At 39.5% G+C, this 17,040-nt stretch overlaps 2 protein-coding genes across 4 annotated transcripts in view; one reads left to right on the top strand and one right to left on the bottom strand.

Annotated features, from left to right (window-relative positions):
- ddx23 (DEAD (Asp-Glu-Ala-Asp) box polypeptide 23) lies at nt 1–10,614 on the top strand. 2 transcript variants are annotated; one of them, XM_042492547.1, is made up of 17 exons: nt 1–86; nt 1,572–1,735; nt 1,922–2,041; nt 2,461–2,554; nt 2,647–2,712; nt 2,804–2,942; nt 3,026–3,159; nt 3,615–3,727; nt 3,853–3,996; nt 5,231–5,456; nt 5,698–5,843; nt 5,957–6,134; nt 7,204–7,446; nt 7,554–7,705; nt 7,800–7,908; nt 8,172–8,346; nt 8,523–10,614. In XM_042492547.1, exons 2-17 carry the CDS (start codon nt 1,578–1,580, stop codon nt 8,744–8,746), a joined length of 2,421 nt encoding a protein of 806 aa, XP_042348481.1. In that variant the 5' UTR covers nt 1–86; nt 1,572–1,577; the 3' UTR covers nt 8,747–10,614. The 2 variants fall into 2 exon arrangements, with proteins under 2 accessions (XP_042348481.1, XP_042348480.1); XM_042492546.1 differs by having other exon boundaries at nt 11–86; nt 1,560–1,735.
- The window catches only part of cacnb3a (calcium channel, voltage-dependent, beta 3a), a 27,459-nt gene continuing 20,257 nt past the window's right edge, over nt 9,839–17,040 (bottom strand). The window contains exon 14 of one of the 2 annotated variants that reach the window (XM_042492548.1): nt 9,839–15,681. In XM_042492548.1, the coding sequence (XP_042348482.1) occupies nt 15,256–15,681 (426 nt within the window). In that variant the 3' untranslated portion in view covers nt 9,839–15,255. The remainder of the gene's footprint in view (nt 15,682–17,040) is intronic. The other variant, XM_042492549.1, reaches the window with a different exon arrangement.

Below are 17,040 nucleotides of genomic sequence, written 5' to 3' on the forward strand. Positions count from 1 at the left end.
CTTGCTGTCTTTCGCTCGTGGGGAGCGATATGGCGTCTTCTTGAAGCGTACATTAATCGCAAGTGTTTTGTTGACAAGTTATTGAGGTAAGCTTCAAATTTTACAAAACAAACCTTGTCATTGCTGTGTTTTATAAAATGTAAACATTTAGCTCCAGGTGAGTCTCATTGTCGCATATTTGAGCGGTTTATTGACGATAATTAGCCGTTTTGCTAAGTTTTTAGCTAACGTAAGGAGCTAGCTCGTTGACATTTTTCTGCATTCATTGTGCAGAGTCTCGCTGTTTACGTCCCTCTGAACACGTTTGTTTCTTAACGTTGCTGGTGAACTTTGTTACGGATCCAAACAAACTTTGATTTTTTGCCGTAACACTGATAACACGCATAACCTTCTGATAATAATGGGAGAAACTTCTCATTAATGCTAAACTTAAGCGCACCAGAGTTCCCGCTGCTCCTTGAGAAGTCTTAAAAGGTATTGAATTTACTAATTTAAAAATAAGGCCTTAATTGGTATTAAATTGACTCAAATGTATCTTTCACATGTCTTACAAATGTTAATACACGAGAAATAGAATTTTAGGAATCGTTTTCTATCTGACAGTGTACTGTAAAGTCTCAAAATAGTTGGTATTATGTTATTTTTTGTTGTTGTTTTTAAATAATTTTGCAAATTCTTCTAAACTCATCATGATGTGAATCCAAACAGTGAAATCTCCCACGTCTGTTTGTATACCAAATAGATACTCTTAGTCATAAAAAATATAATAATAGTAATATTATATGTTTATTGTCTTCCATCTGCTCCACTCTAAAAAAAGGGTTGTTTTATTCAACATCCGATGTAGAAAATCTAACTATTTAACTGGACATTAAAAAAATGTCATGTTTTATATAACGATAACCATTTGGGCAAAATAGAAATGTCCATAGTCAGTTTTGGTTATTAGAAAATTAGTCTTACACTTTATTCCAAAAGGGATCAAAAAGTAAGAATTATGAAAAATGTTTTTTATTCTCTGTCCTATTTAAATCCATGTTCAAATTAACTTAAACGTAAGAAGCAATGCAGCAGTCTGACTGTACACATAACTTTGACTACATTTAGCTTTATCTGCTGTTGGTAATTCATGTTTTTATCTGTTCCAGTGTTTTAGATACCTTGTATTTATTTAGCTATGAATACCTACTTATTTGTTATTTATCATTTTAGAGTTCAATAAAGTTGGACCATAAATAAAACAGTGTTATGCTGACACTGAGCAACATATTAAATATTATTGGTGGACTACAACAAAAGAGTTCTACCCTTTTTACTGAGCAGGCACAAACAACCATCATGCATCATACGCTGCCTGAATTATGTCCAAAGCTTCATCTGTAAAAGAAGGTTTACTTGAAGCTAATCCTGTGAGGGAAAGCTGTTTAAGCAAATTTAACTTTGTTGTCCTCCTGACAGTGTCATGTTCAGTAAATAATGTCCTCAAAATAATTAGCGCACAATTTCATATAGAAGACCTACTCAAGTGAATGTCACAACACTGGTTTTAACAATAACAGCATGCTCTGAAGTTGTAGATGGCGGCCGACTCCACAGACAAGAAGGATGGTGAATCCTCAGGGACCAAAGACAGAGAAAGGAAACGCAGCCGTTCACGAGACCGAGATCGTAAGGGCTCGCCCTCTCGCAAAAGCCGGCGTTCTCGTGAACGAAATCGCTCCAAGTCTGCAGAAAGGTAATTAAAATGCAAAGCAAACCATCTCTGACGCTGTATTAAAGTTTTTAAATTTCTGTAATATTAAATACATAGCTGTTGTCCTATTTTTGTTGTTTGTATATTTTGCATAACTAAACTTTAGTGTGTCTGATGTTGAAATTAAAAAGAAGCAATCATCGTTTTTGATTTCTGTTATAATTACAGAGACCGACGCATGAAAGACAAGGATAGAGACAAGGAGCGGGACAGAGATAAGGACAGAGACAGGAGCCGTAAGGACAGAGACGGCCATCGTCGTGATAAAGACCGGAGCAAGAGGTCCAGGTACTTGAATGCTAAAATACACTCATGAACATTTTGATTTACTTAACTCAATCAAATCCAAAAAGATGTTTTGCTCACAACTCTGAAGATTCACAAACAAATAATTTACATTTATGCTGCGATAAGTTTTGATATATCAGACTTGGCACTTAATAATGCACGAAAGCCAAACAAACCAAACAACCACAGTTGCATTACGTTAGTCAAACGGCAAATTGTCTGTATTTATTATTTATTTGTATTTAAGAAAGTTTCCATTAATATAATATTTTCTTTTTCTGACTCTTTCTGGATGTGTAATGGTAATAATTTAGAGTATTAATGTATTTTAATCCTGAGCATAGCAATAATAGAATAATTTAAGCATAGAATAATTTAATAAGAGTTTGTTTTCACTTTTTAAATTCATTCCTTTGTAGAAGTCTCTCACCCAAGTCAAAGGATGCCAAATTAAAGCGAGAGAGGGATATAAAAACAGAAGAGGAGGAGGATGAAAAAAAGAAGAAAGAGAAGGTAAGAATCCAGTTTGGCTGAATTGTTCATAGAGTCTCTTTGTTTCTTAGGTTTGTATTTTGGGTGTTTGACCTGTGTCGGGTTGTTCTTAGGTCCAGCCTTTATCTTTGGAGGAGCTTCTCGCCAAGAAGAAGGCAGAAGAGGAGGCAGAGGCAAAGGTGAGAAGTCTCTGAGGTTCACATTTGTCTTTTTCTTTTTGAATCCACGATTACGTTTCCCTCACTTCTTCTTTTATTTTGTCCTTTGCAGCCAAAGTTCTTCTCCAAGGCAGAGCGAGAAGCTGAGGCTCTGAAACGGAGGGAGCAGCAGACGGAGGAAAGGAGAAGGTTGATTGAAGAAGAGAGGAAGAAGAGAAGGAGCTTTCAGGACATGGGGAGAAAAATGCTGGGTGTGTTTCAGCCTCTGGTTCATTCAGTCCTGCATGTTGTTTTTAGAAGAATAATGGTTGTAACTGAGAATGTGTGTTTACAGAGGACCCTCAGGAAAGGGAGAGACGAGAGCGAAGAGAACGAATGGAGCGAGAGAACAACGGTAACGAAGACGATGATGGACGACAGAAGCTCAGAGAGGAAAAAGATAAAAGCAAAGAACTCCACGCCATCAAGGTTAGTCCTAAGATGAAACAGTGGCTTTGGCCCGCAGTTTAAAATGTCGTATTGATTTATGTTGAATTGAGTCTTAAATTCAGATTCAGGTTGGATTTATGTCTCTGGGGAGGTGATGTTATTTTAAGATTACCAGTGCTTTTCAGTAATTTTAATCCAATTTTAATCACTGACTTTGTTTTATAAAGCGGTTCTCTGAGTTTGCCAAAAGCTGCTTGTCCCTTTTTTTAAATCAGCTCAGTGAAAAATTTGAGTTTTTTGAAATAATGAAGGATAAACAGAAGCTTAAAACATGTAAACACAAACATACAGGCCTATTTGGGAACCAGCCAACAATATAAAATTTAACGTCTCGTAATATCAAAAGCTTCTGGTATTCAGGCAGTTTTCTAAAACACGATCACACGGACATTTGAATGATGTTATTTACAAACTTGTACATCTGATCTTTCCAGGAGCGTTATCTTGGTGGGGTCAAAAAACGCCGGAGAACTCGTCACCTGAACGACAGGAAGTTTGTGTTTGAGTGGGACGCTTCTGAAGACACTTCAGTCGACTACAACCCGATGTGAGTAAACGCCAACACGTCGTATCACTGGAACACGTGTTTTGTGCTGAATTGCAGCAGATCTTTTGTTTAGTTCTGAATGTGCAACAGTCTGAACAACACAATGTTCCCAATCTGTGTCCCAGTTACAAAGAGAAGCACCACGTGCAGCTGTACGGGCGAGGCTTCATCGCCGGCATCGACTTGAAGCAGCAGAAAAGAGAGCAGTCACGTTTCTATGGCGACCTGATGGAAAAACGGCGCACACTGGAAGAGAAGGAGCAGGAAGAGTAAGTTAAAAAAAAAAAAAAAAAACAGAGATGATCAGCTCTGTTTTTGGCTTTAAGGAGCAACTTTAAGATTTTAAATTAAATCCAAAATATTAAATGTATATTGAATAAAACTGACTGGAAGGTAGAAAATCAGTCTTAACACGTGGAAATGCAGAGAAAAATGTTTGACAGACACGCAAAGTATACACAGTTCATTCTGTGTTTTTTTGTTTTTTGTAATTCTCTTTTTATTGGTTTGTGTGAACATACAAAAACAAAATACACAACCAAATGAACATGAAGCCCTTTCAATCATGTAAAAATGAAAAATAAATAAGTACATAAATGAATAAAGAAGTGAGATATAAAAGTGTAACAAAAAAATAGGTGAGGAAAAAGGAAAAAAAGGGAGGTAATTAAATAAAAACAATAAGATAAAATAGGCGTAGAAAATAAGTCAAAAAGCACAAAAAAATACATGCTGTAGAGAAGAGTTTTGGATCAGAGCCCACACATGTAGGTGACGGGTGGCTACTAGTTACAACGTGTTCCTAATACTTGTTCACACAGTCAGGTCTGATACATAAAACAAACACTATCCATTTTGTCTGGTTTTCAACAAAGGTATCCTGGTTTCTGAAATTAAAAATCATGCTCTCCATCACATAAAAACTGTATATTACATCAGTCCATTTGTCAACACTATTTCTTTTTTCATCCATTTCTTGTGTAGGGATTGTTTTCTAGCAGGTATTTATCCTTTTTTCTCCGTTGGAGATTCTCCAGCCTGAGCAGATACATCAGTTCAAAGTTGAAAGTAATTTTGGTTGAAAAAAAGCGTTTCCAGGATGTCGCAGATTTTAAGTGATTTGCCTCTTTGTCTCTGCAGGATCGCCAACAGTCTGCTTGATTTGAATAAGCTTTTTTTCTGGGCAGGTTTACAGAAATAACACAACATGCTTCCAGCTAAATTCTCTCCAGGATGGCGAGCTCGTTGTTTTCCGTTGTTGTGTAAATTTCTCCTCCCATTCTTCTTGTGTGATTGTCAGATTATCCTCTCTTTCCCATCTTATTGTGACTTTAAGTTTTAATTTAGTTATGAAGTTGTTGAAGGCAAGGGTATAGTTTTGAAATAACCTTTTTACAGCGTTTATTCTCACATGATCTAATAAAAGGTTTTTTTTTATAGTCGTCACAGTTCATTCTGACTCAACGTCTTCCTGATGGTTTCTTTATTCTCTCCTCCTCTCAGGACGAGACTGAAGAAGATGCGTAAGAAAGAGGCGAAGCAGCGCTGGGACGACAGACACTGGTCTCAGAAAAAGCTGGACGAGATGACGGACAGAGACTGGCGAATCTTCAGAGAGGACTACAGCATCACCACCAAGGGAGGAAAAATCCCGAATCCCATCAGGAACTGGAAGGAGTATTCACTGCCCGCACACATCCTGGAGGTCATCGACAAGTGCGGCTACAAGGTCGGTGCTCTGAGTCTCTATGTGGAAGTTTTCATCAGAGGAAAATTAGTTTTTGTAGTTTTGACAATTAAAGTCAGTTGTGCACAAAATAAAATGCTCAGGATTGAAATACATTTTATGTATTTGACTTTTTTTATTTTATTCTGATTGGCCTACAGATTTGTATGTTCTCCCTTTTTTTCACCATCTTTTGTTTTTAAATTTAATCACTAATAGTGATTTTTTTTCTCTTATAATTCAGGATCCGACACCGATTCAGAGGCAGGCCATTCCCATTGGTCTGCAGAACCGTGACATCATCGGCGTGGCCGAGACGGGTAGCGGTAAAACGGCTGCTTTCCTGATTCCGCTGCTCGTCTGGATCACCACCCTGCCAAAGATTGACAGGTAACACAGTCCAGGCTCAGATAGTCTGAAGTAAACTCAGTAATAACTGCTTTTGTTTTACTTGTCTGACCGACTGTTTCGCTCCTCTGCTCTCTGTTCGGCTGCTCCTGCAGGATTGAAGACTCAGATCAGGGTCCCTACGCTGTGATTTTGGCCCCGACTCGTGAGTTGGCGCAGCAGATTGAAGAAGAAACCATAAAGTTTGGTAAACCGCTCGGCATCCGCACGGTGGCTGTGATTGGAGGAATCTCCAGAGAGGACCAGGGCTTCCGTCTCAGGATGGGCTGTGAGGTGAAACATGCAGAAATTTACACTTGTTTTTTTTTTTTTTTTTGAGGAACAATAAAATCTAAAGTTAGCAGCCCGCAAGAAGAAAATGTCACTTAAGTTCGTTTTCTTACTCTCTAGGAATAATTTGTCTTAAATCATTTTGTTTGTAACAAAATGTTAACTAAATGAGTAATTCTTCTTCTTTACATCCTCTGACAAAAATCCTCCAAATATCACTACACATACAGTTATTAGTTCCAGCACAACAAGGATATAGATGGATGAATAAACATCCATAAATCTGCCGTAGAAATCACAGAATAAAGATGCTCCTCATCACTGCAGTTAAGAACTTGCCTGATAATCATCATAATTAAAAGTTTTCTTCATTATCACAGTAATTCAGTGATAATCTCTCGTACACTCACGATTATATTACAACACGAACTGCTAATGGCTAATTTGGCACTTTTTTAATGGTGCAAGTTTGCCAAAATGAAACAAATTCAGGCTTAAATGCAGGGCTCGAGGTGTAGCTCACAACTGCTCGATGGGTCTGCAGGATTTCAGTTCTCAACATGTGACGACGAAGGCTGGGAAACTGTTTGAATGTTGTGTTATCTGTCAGTTTACGCAGCTGTCAGCTGACAAAACAAACACCAGTGTTGGTCTACAGGGCAAAAGTCATCAAAGCTTTCCTAGTTGACAAATATTTGCCTTTAGGGACAGTAATGTTCACAAAATGATTTGATTTCAGCCCAAATGACATTTATCAGTTCTCAGTTTTATCAAACTTCCTTGACTTGTTCGTGATGGTATCGGCCGTGTGTTCTCGGTGATGTAAATGGCGCTCGAGCTGCTGAAGTTTAGCTGTAGATCCGGTATATCTGCTGGTTACTACAGCTGTCAGACGGTGTGTAGACTCCTCCTGCAGGTGTGATAATGTGAGCCCGCAGCCTTTTTGGCAGATACAGTAAATAATGCAGCGTCGTGGCAGGAAGCCCGCTCTGCTCTTCCATAATGATGTAGTGATGCTTAGAACAAAAGAAACCCACACATATTTACCAGCGTTTTCCTTTTTCTATCTCAGATCGTCATCGCCACCCCCGGACGTCTGATTGACGTGCTGGAGAACCGATACCTGGTCCTCGGCCGCTGCACCTACGTCGTCCTCGATGAGGCCGATCGTATGATTGACATGGGCTTCGAGCCCGACGTCCAGAAGATTCTGGAGTACATCCCAGTGACCAATCAGAAGCCAGACACAGACGAAGCAGAAGACCCCGAGAAAATGATGATGAACTTCGAGTCTGGAAAACATAAATACAGACAAGTATGTGTTTCTGCAAACATCATTTATAAACCGGAGTGCTGTGAGGCACCGGGCGCTCTCACTGTTTATTTTGTTTTTTAAAAGCTTTGATTTTCTGCACGTTTCAGACGGTCATGTTCACAGCCACCATGCCTCCAGCTGTGGAGAGACTGGCCAGGAGCTACCTGAGACGTCCTGCTGTGGTCTACATCGGGTCTGCCGGCAAACCGCACGAGAGAGTCGAACAGAAGGTGTTGCTGATGTCAGAGGGAGAGAAGAGGTGAGACGGACACAAAGATGCTATAAACATCCAACATCCCTTCTGTCTTTGCTAAAGTGAGTTACTGAGTGATTTTGGATTGTTTGTGGTGCAGGAAGAAGCTTCTGGAGGTGCTGTCGCATGGATTCGAGCCTCCCATCATCATCTTTGTCAACCAGAAGAAGGGTTGCGACGTGCTGGCAAAGTCTCTGGAGAAGATGGGGGTAAGTCACTGTCGACCTTTGGGTCTTTTGTGCTTATTTTCAGGTCATTTTCTTGTTTTTTTTTTTTTAAATAATATCCTGTAAATGTTTGGGCCATGGTTTGTTAAGTTTGTCATTGCTTTTCCATCCATGTTTTTGAAAGAAATCAAACTAATTTGCTCTGGTTTCAAAGGGTTAAATGCCTGTCTGTGAGCTGGATTTTCTCCTAAAATACTGAAACTATAAAGCAAAACTCAGCCTCAGTTGTCTTCTTCTTCATGCAGTACAATGCTTGCACGCTGCACGGTGGCAAAGGTCAAGAGCAGAGAGAGTTTGCGCTCTCCAACCTCAAGGCAGGAGCCAAAGACATCCTGGTGGCCACTGACGTCGCTGGTCGAGGTATCGACATCCAGGACGTCTCTATGGTTCTTAACTACGACATGGCGAAGAACATTGAAGGTAAGAAACCTAGTTCTCAGTATTTGTTTTCTCTTTATTGCCTGAATTTTTCATTTACTTTCAACACCGGTAAGTTGATATTTATTTTCTAAGAACAGATTTGTTCAGAATTTCTAACAAACAACACATACATGTAAATAAAAGTGTTTATTAACCATCTTTGTGTGCTCCTGCAGACTACATCCATCGTATCGGCCGTACGGGTCGTGCCGGTAAGAGCGGTGTCGCCATGACTTTCCTCACCAAAGAGGACTCGGCGGTGTTTTACGACCTGAAGCAGGCCATCCTGGAGAGCCCGGTCTCCACCTGCCCTCCAGAGCTCGCCAACCACCCGGACGCTGCACACAAACCTGGAACCATCCTGACCAAGAAGAGACGCGAGGAGACCATCTTTGCCTGATTCATCCCGGCAGTTTACAGACAAACTGGACCTTATACAATAAACACACACACACACACACACACACATCAGAAATCACGCATCGGTTTTTGTCTACAGGTAATCAACGCCCATTTCATTTGTTCTTTTGCCACCTTTTCCTCCCCTCACTGTCTGTTTTTGTCTTTTCAGCAGGAATTTACCACACTGGTTTTGAGATTTTGAGGCTCTGATGTGGGCAGATGGTCATCGTTGTGCGTGAATTTGATTGTTTTTGTAAATGAGGTAAAAGTTTTGTTTGCCTCTCTAAAAGTGACGATGCAGCTGATGTGCTCTGTATAAATGCGACTCTCTGGATATCAAATGTGATGAAAAGCAGCCGGGATGTGAGTGTAGATGAGCAGTAAGTGCTGTGTTTCATTCATTTTCTGTTCAGCATAATTTAGATTTCCTGACTGTTGAAGAGACCAATTCTGGCCATTTATTTTGCTTCAGACGCATCCTCTGACTAAACTGCAGTTCACTGTTTTAAATATAAACATTTGTAATGAAGTGAATGACGCCCGGCTCATAATTGTCCAAAAAAAAAAAAAAAATGTAGGGAAAAATCTCTGTAGCAGTTAAAAAAATATATATATGTTGATGTGCTCAGAGGGGAAATATTTGGATGCAGAAATCTTGAAACTTTTACAGAAGAGGTAAAATCAGGCACTTGAACATCGAGCAGCAGGATTAATGTGGTGTTTTGATTAAAAACCCTTTATTGGTGACATGGCTTGTTCATGAAATAATTCATGAAACGGTAAAAAATTACCGTTTTTGATCTTGCATCCACAGATCAATGTCAGTGATCTTGATCAAATTAAATCAGGAGATCATAATGCGTTTTTTGTTTTTTTAAATTGATGAATTTGCATTGATTAGATAACTAGGACTATAGTTGGTGATGGCAGATAATTATGCTCATTCAGAAATATTTCAAAATTAACAAACCAAAACGTTTAGAACCAAAACACCCAAACAAAAACAAAATACAGAAAAACATACTATTTAACAGAACTTAAACATACTTTACATTATTTATGTACTGTATGTTTTTTTATTTTGTTGCCTGCCAAGTGAATAATTACAATTAAATATGAATGAGCCATATAACTAATAAAGGATTTCAGTCCAAAATCCACATTACTCCATGCTGCAGCACATGTTCAGATTATCTCGACACTTCATACACAGCAGCAGCCAATCATCATCTCTGTGTTTAAAGGCCGTGAAAACGTATTTTTCTCACTGTCTGACTTTAGACGATGAGGTCGTACATTAATGTTCTGCAAAAATGTTTCAGATGTGTCTGCTGCCTTCAAATGGTGTCGTGTTTATCGAGTTATGAGAAGAGTCCGTCTGAAGGCCCTGCTTTTCTCGTATTCACGACCGTGTAAGTGGAAATTTTCTGAAAGTTTCAAGTTAACAAGTTATGAAGTGTCTGCTGCTTTCAGAAACGACAGAGGCCATGAAATTCCATTATGATGGACGTTGAGTTATTATAATGTAATTTTGCTTTTTAGACTTTTCCCAACAGTCTCATTTTTTCCTCTGTCATTAGTCCTTTACATTTTATGTGCGTTACGTGTTTGCTAGCTTGCTGAATTGTGCCCTCTGTGGTTTCTGGGCACCGACAGTAGCGTCCATGTTGCTGTTGCCTAGAAACATACTGTGTACAAAATTGTCGCGACCACAGGTTCCTTTTGAAGACGGCGTTAGTCACAGGTTTTGACAGGGCTCATTTGTAAAATTGTGATGTCGCGTATTTCTACTCACTGATTAGTTCAGCAACAATTGTGAATCAAAATGTGACATTAAGTCAATAAAATCTGATCAAAACACGCCCACACGGTCCTGGAAAAGTAGATTAGACGAGTTTTTGAGTGGAAACTCTTAAGGAATAATGTTTTTTTCTGAGCCATAACTTTGAGTTTTGCTTTTGGTTATTTTGAAAAAACTATAGAAACATTAAAGATTTGAACCAAAGTTATTAGAGCCTATAAATTCACCTTAGGTAATGTAAATGTCTGTATAAAAGTGGCACTGCTGAAGAATAGATTTAAATATGTAAAAAAAAAAACCCATAAATAAATAAAATTACAAAATACAATACAAGTAGTAACACATGGTAATATATGTACTTGGGTTTTTTTTTCTTAGCCCTTTACTGCTGTACAGTGAGGTTAAAATTATGATAGAGGAAACACTTATTGAATATATAAAATAGCAGGCAGTCAAAATGTAACTTTTAAAAGATTTAAACCTGTACTGTAACTTCGGTCATTATCTATCTTTATTTGTCGTTATATAATTTGTTATTCTGATGTACCGCTGGATGACACCTGTTCATTTAATTTTTCATTTGAAGAAGAAAATTCATCAGTACATGAACCGATCTGATAATTAAACGATAAAAAGTTAATAAATAAATAAAAACTTATATTGTACAGGCAGCAAACAAAAAAGGACCCAAACTATTAAAAGTACATAAAATGTCATGTTTATTTTGTTTTAAGTCATATTTCACTTAGCATTGTAAATCTATTTTCAAATAGAAAGCATTCTATACAGCATCAGGCAGGAAATGTCTCACTTTTTACACATTTGCTGTCTCTTTTGATAAATAGAGGGAAGAGGCGTGTTGGGTCACGCTAGCACGCTGTGGTAGTCTGGTGGATACACGGTTATATTTAGTGCAGTTATTGCATTACAAAGCAACCATCCCAAAAAAAAGTAGTGCAATTTTTTTTTCATCTACTCACACAAAAAAGAGGAAGTCCAGATGGTCTAAGGCGTTTAAAGTTTTTCAATGTTAGGCTTAGTATTGCATACAGAATAAGACAGGAGACTAAATTATAACCCTTTGTAAAAATTGTGCTTCATAAATTGAAAAACCTCAACTGCTTTATCAGTTGCTGAATTGGTCCGCTTTGAAAAAACATACTCTGCCAAAATATAATGGAAAGAGCTAATTGGTGAACTAAAACATGCAGGGCTTTAATAATAATAATTCACTCATTCATTTTTATCACAAATTAAAATAAAAATTGTAAGCCTGATCTGGGACTGGGACAATTTTTAAGTGAGTGACTTTTTAAAAGTGCCAGTGTCCACCCAATATTGTGGAGAAGAAAGAAAAAAATGTCCCCAATCGTAATGTTTGTGGTAAATAAAGTGATGCATTCTGATTTTTTTTTTTTTTTTTTTTAGTAATCATGTTGTTAGTGGTGTGAGGAGTGAGTAGCCCCAAAGACAAGACTATCACTACAAGACAACGAGGAGAATCAGAATCAATGCATTACTGAAATACTTAACTGTAAAAAGAAACAATCAGATTTCATGCAACACTTGCATAGATTTTTTTTTTAAATCATGCTGATTTTTTTTGTCTTCAAAATATACAGAACACTAGATAGAGATACCTGTGAGACATGGAAGCAGTAAACCAGTAACTCCAAAAGCCGGCTGTTAATAACGTTGTCGACCCCCCCTCCCTCCTCTGTTTGGGTCGCTGCTCATCAGCATCACGTCCAACTTTATCGGCTCATGGACTAATAATGGTGCAGGAACAGAATGACATCGTGTCACGGGTGCTACGAGTCCTTCAGGAGCACGACACATTCGAGTTTGAGCGCGACGATGAGTGTGTAGGACTTTACACCTGAGGATCTGCTTTGATAAACTGCAGTACGAAACGCAACATGTGGCAAAGACACACAAGGGGAGGAGGGGGAGTGAGATAAGTGTGTGGATGCTACAATCAATAACGTGCTACAATCGAATTACAGGGCGATCGGTTGGGTTTTTGGAGACACCGGGTGGTGCTGGAGGTGCAAAAAGGCATGCAAGCTTTACATTCTCCGGAGATTTGAAGAGGAGCTGCAGCAGGTTGCAGCGTGTGCTTGATAATATGTGAATGGTTTGATGTAAACAAGCAAGTTTGGCAAATAATTCACCCTTTAGAAGATAACATTCCCTTTTCTTAGTTGTGTTTACATTCTCTGTGCCCGTTTTTTAAGATTTTTTTGTTGTTGTAGAGGTGTTAAGAGTGATTGTGCAACAGCAAAGACGGGTGATGCCCAGAACGCACTGTACTGTAGATGACACTGACGCTGTACTGCAGCTTCATACCGCTTCATCTGACCACGTTTACATGCACAGTAATATTATAAGTATGACAGTATTCTGACTTCGATACAGGTCATGTAAACATTAGGGGTGTAACGATCCATCGATCTGGATTGATATATTGATTCAATGTGCTATTTGATCGATGCAAAGCGTAAACATCGAGCCAAGGGTATAAATCAGAAATGTGGAAATATTTTGGATTTCAGAGAAAATAAGGGTCAACAGACAGAGCACATCATGCGTAAACGATGACGTTACAGACTTCATGACGGCATCTCACTCTGCTAACTTCTAGCAGCAACATTAGCTGCTCTGTTTCAACAATGTTAAGCTAAAAAAAGTGCATGAGAGTTATTTTATCCCATCTGCTGTCTGATGTGTGTTAGTGGTGTCAATTTAAAGTTAACTTTACTCCCGTTAAAATTATTTATTATTTATGTGTCGTTTTAATCTTTTATGGCCAAAAGCAAAAGAGAAAGCGGTGGCAGCTTCTTCTGTAAGAGATTGTGTTAAACGGGCAGATGATATTGTTTCTTATCGATCGAAGGCCCCTGAATCGAATTGAAATCGTATCATGGCAGACTTTGTGATATCAGCAAATATCGTATTGTTGTTCAAAGAATCGAGATATAATATTGTATCGGGATGAAACCAGCATACAGCATATTCTGTTTGGATTTTTGGAATTTGTCTTTTTTCTGTATGTAGTATTTTCTGATTAAGACGTGGGATATGCCGTTATTGATCAGGTTTCAGGAGCATTTTTTGGACGTGTATACATCCATACATTTGTGTCTGGGTCGGGTCACAGGGGCAGCAGGCTGAGCAGCACTCCAGATATCCCTCTCACCAGTAAAGCTTTCCAGCTCCTGGTGGACTAAGAGGCGTTCCCAGGCCAGATGAGATATATAATCCCTCCAGCGTGTTCTGGGTCTGCCCCAGGGCCTCCTACCAGATGGACGTGCCCAGATCACCTCTAACAGGAGGCACCTAAGAGGCATCTGATCAGATGCCCGGACCACTTCAAGTGGCTCCTTTTGACGTGAAGGAGCAGCGGCTCTACTGTGAGCTCCTCTGGATGTCTAAGCTTATCCCCCTATCTTTAAGGCTGAGCCCAGCCAGCCTCCAGAGGAAACTCACTTCGGCTGCTTGTATCCGTGATCTCGTTCTTTCGGTCACTACCCAGAGCTCCTGACCATCGGTGAGGGTCACAATGTGGATGGATCTGTAAATCGAGAGCTTTGCTTCCTGGCTCAGCTCCCTGTTTACCTCGACAGCCTGGCATAGCGCCCACATCACTGCTGACGCCACGCCAAACCACCTGTCCACCTCACGCTCCATCCTCACTCATGAACAAAACCCCGGGCAGTAACTTTCTCCCAACCCAAAGGGGGCAATCCAACAGTTTCCAACGAGAATCGTGGCCTCAGACTTGGAGGTGCTGACTCTCATCCAGACTGCTTCACATTTGGCTGCAAAAAATCCTGGCACATGCATCAGCCATTCCACTTTAACTAATTTTGACGGGATAAACGGCATGTTTGGGCACGTTATTCTGAGTATGCATGTAAACATCTTAGTAGGAATATTGTCTTTTTTTAAATAAGGGCAAAAAATTTAGTGCATGTAAACGTAGTCACTGTAACTGCTCAGAGACTCAGTCTGACTGACTCTGTGTGTGTGTGTGTGTGTCTCCATTCACCGTCTTCAGAGTAAAAACTGACTGAACACATGGGTGGCGACATTTCTCCGAAACAACAAACTAGTCCATAATTAACGAAATCAAACAAATATAGTAGCAATGAAACAAAACCAGGTGCCCATTCAGTATATACATTGTTATCAAATGCATTACTATTCCCCATAAGTGGATTCAACGGTAGACATTCCTACATAGTTTATCCGTAAAGATCATTCAGTTCCTGTTCTGACGTCAATGTGCAAATAGTCGTAAAATAATTATACTCATACATGCAATAGTAAAGATAGTTAAAAGTCTTAGGAATTTTAAGGCCAGTATATGAGACATCCTACAATAGAGAAACCTTAGGCAAAGCAGCTAAAGTTTGAGTTTGCGTACAGCTGGTAGCCTGAAACCTTTCCATTGCAGAGGTGAGTAGCCCTGTTGACTTTAATCTGAACGACGTGACCCCGGAGAGGTCAGTGCGTCCCCGAAACTCAAATTAAAACTGGGAGTCTGGAAGAGAGCGACTTTAAAAACAGACCGAAAGTTGTCTACTTAATATATTGGGCATCTGATTTTGGGGCACATTTTTCATCTCTAAATTGTTTGTTTGGGACAGTCGGAGGGCTTGGTGCTGATCTGGAGGCCGGTGGGGGTGGGAGGGGCTTGTTCCTCAGTAGGTGTCTCGGGGCCAGGGGCGGCTGCGCTGGCGGTTGTTCCTCTGGTTGTGGCCTTGCTGAGCTTCGCGTTGGAGCAGCCTGTCCTGCGACTCGTGCCCGTTGGCACTGTGGGCACTGCCGGTGTGCCCACGGTGAGGGGGGTACATGTCCCTGTATGTGCGAGCATGGCAGGGGGAGGCGTACTCATCCTCCTCCTCCTCTTCCTCCTCCTCTTCTTCCTCCTCCTCCTCTTCGTCCTCCTCGCCCCCCCTGTGGCACGGGCTCCCCCTCCGGCCGCGAGACAGGGAGTCGCTGGCCTCGTCAGACGGCATAAGACTGTCCTGCTCCAGGGGGGAGTGGGCCTCCTCTCCTGCCTCCTCCTCCTCCTCACCCTCCAGTCCCCCCGCCTCACGAGGCTGCGGCTGGTTCTTGTTCTGGTTCTGGACGATTTTAGTCGTCATGAAGGAGAAAAAAAAGTGAGAGTCAGAAAAGCCTCTGAAACCTGGACGACTTCTCAGAGCAACACACAGAGGGTCGACAAAATAATGCAAACACCACATCAAGAAGGACTTTGAGGTACAGGTTCAAATCTATCTTAAAGGAATACTTCACTCAAAAAATGTTATTTGTATATTAGGTAATCACCGTATATTACATTGAATTTTGTGAAGAAAACTGACATGTCTCCACAGTGAACGAGGAACCAAAAAACAGGAAACATTCTTCAATCAGACTTTATTTGTAAAGCACAACACCGGACACCAGAGGCAGGCAAAAACTATAGATAAAAATGAATAAATATATTAATAAGTAAATAAATAAAATACTCTAAATAGTAGATAAAAGGTAAATGAAAGGATAACAGCACAAATAATAATAGATAAAAATGTTAAAAATAATAAAACAATATACCATATAGGGAAACAATATAACAGACTAAAATGCATAAATATATAGTCAATAAATAAGTAGTTAAGGTTCAATTAAAAGCCAAACTAAAAAGGTAGGTCATGAGCTTGCTTTTAAAAATTCTTGATGAACTTCAGTAAAAGGAGGCTGCGAAAACAGCAAAAGTATATCGAAACGTTTGTTAAACTCTGACACAACTCCTGCAGTGTTGCAAAGTACTGAGTACACGAGTGGACATATAAGACTTGGGTTATACTGCACGGGTTTTGTGAGTGTGTGTGAACAGATGTTTTGATATAGTTTCCTGTTGTTTATTGCGACCCCCGGTGACTTCAGTTCATCAAGAATTTTCTCAATTTTTGGATTCTTCGTTTTTTGTGGAGGCATGCAAGAAAAACAAATATTTCTTCGAGAATTCAACATCACACAGTGTGAGTAACTGTTACACAAATGGTCATTTTGTGGGTGAAGTATTCCTTTAAGACAGCACTGAACATGCTTGTACGTACACTGAAAAAGTTATTGGTTGCTGCACTTGTTCCTTGTTTTCCTCCTGGCTGCGTCCCTTCTTTAAAGTGCTCGTAAAGTTCAACAAAATCATAAATCTGTTTTTGTGTTTTTGACAGAGTCTTAACTGAGCTGCAGTAGGATATTTCTACAAATGTTTAATATTATCAATAATTTCAGGATTTTTTTTTTTTTTTTTTACATTTAAGGCACTTTAAGAGGAAACACCATTACACCCAGTCTAACCAGTTGGAACAATTACAGCAACCAGTTACTGTTTCAGCCTAGTTTTTTGTGCATGTCAATGTTGTTTTAAGACAGACTTGAAAAGAATTTAAAATATATGTATCCTAAATATCTGTGAGAAGTACAAACACTGCAAC

Source organism: Plectropomus leopardus, chromosome 8 (assembly GCF_008729295.1).
Source record: "Plectropomus leopardus isolate mb chromosome 8, YSFRI_Pleo_2.0, whole genome shotgun sequence".
NCBI classification, from domain to species: domain Eukaryota; kingdom Metazoa; phylum Chordata; class Actinopteri; order Perciformes; family Serranidae; genus Plectropomus; species Plectropomus leopardus.

Bases quoted from the DNA above. Each gene is read 5' to 3' on its own strand.
- ddx23 (XM_042492547.1), top strand. From the start codon at position 1,578: ATGGCGGCCGACTCCACAGACAAGAAGGATGGTGAATCCTCAGGGACC. The intron at 5,457-5,697 runs GTCGGTGCTCTG...CTTATAATTCAG, and splicing joins TCGACAAGTGCGGCTACAAG to GATCCGACACCGATTCAGAG. The intron at 8,347-8,522 runs GTAAGAAACCTA...GTGCTCCTGCAG, and splicing joins CATGGCGAAGAACATTGAAG to ACTACATCCATCGTATCGGC.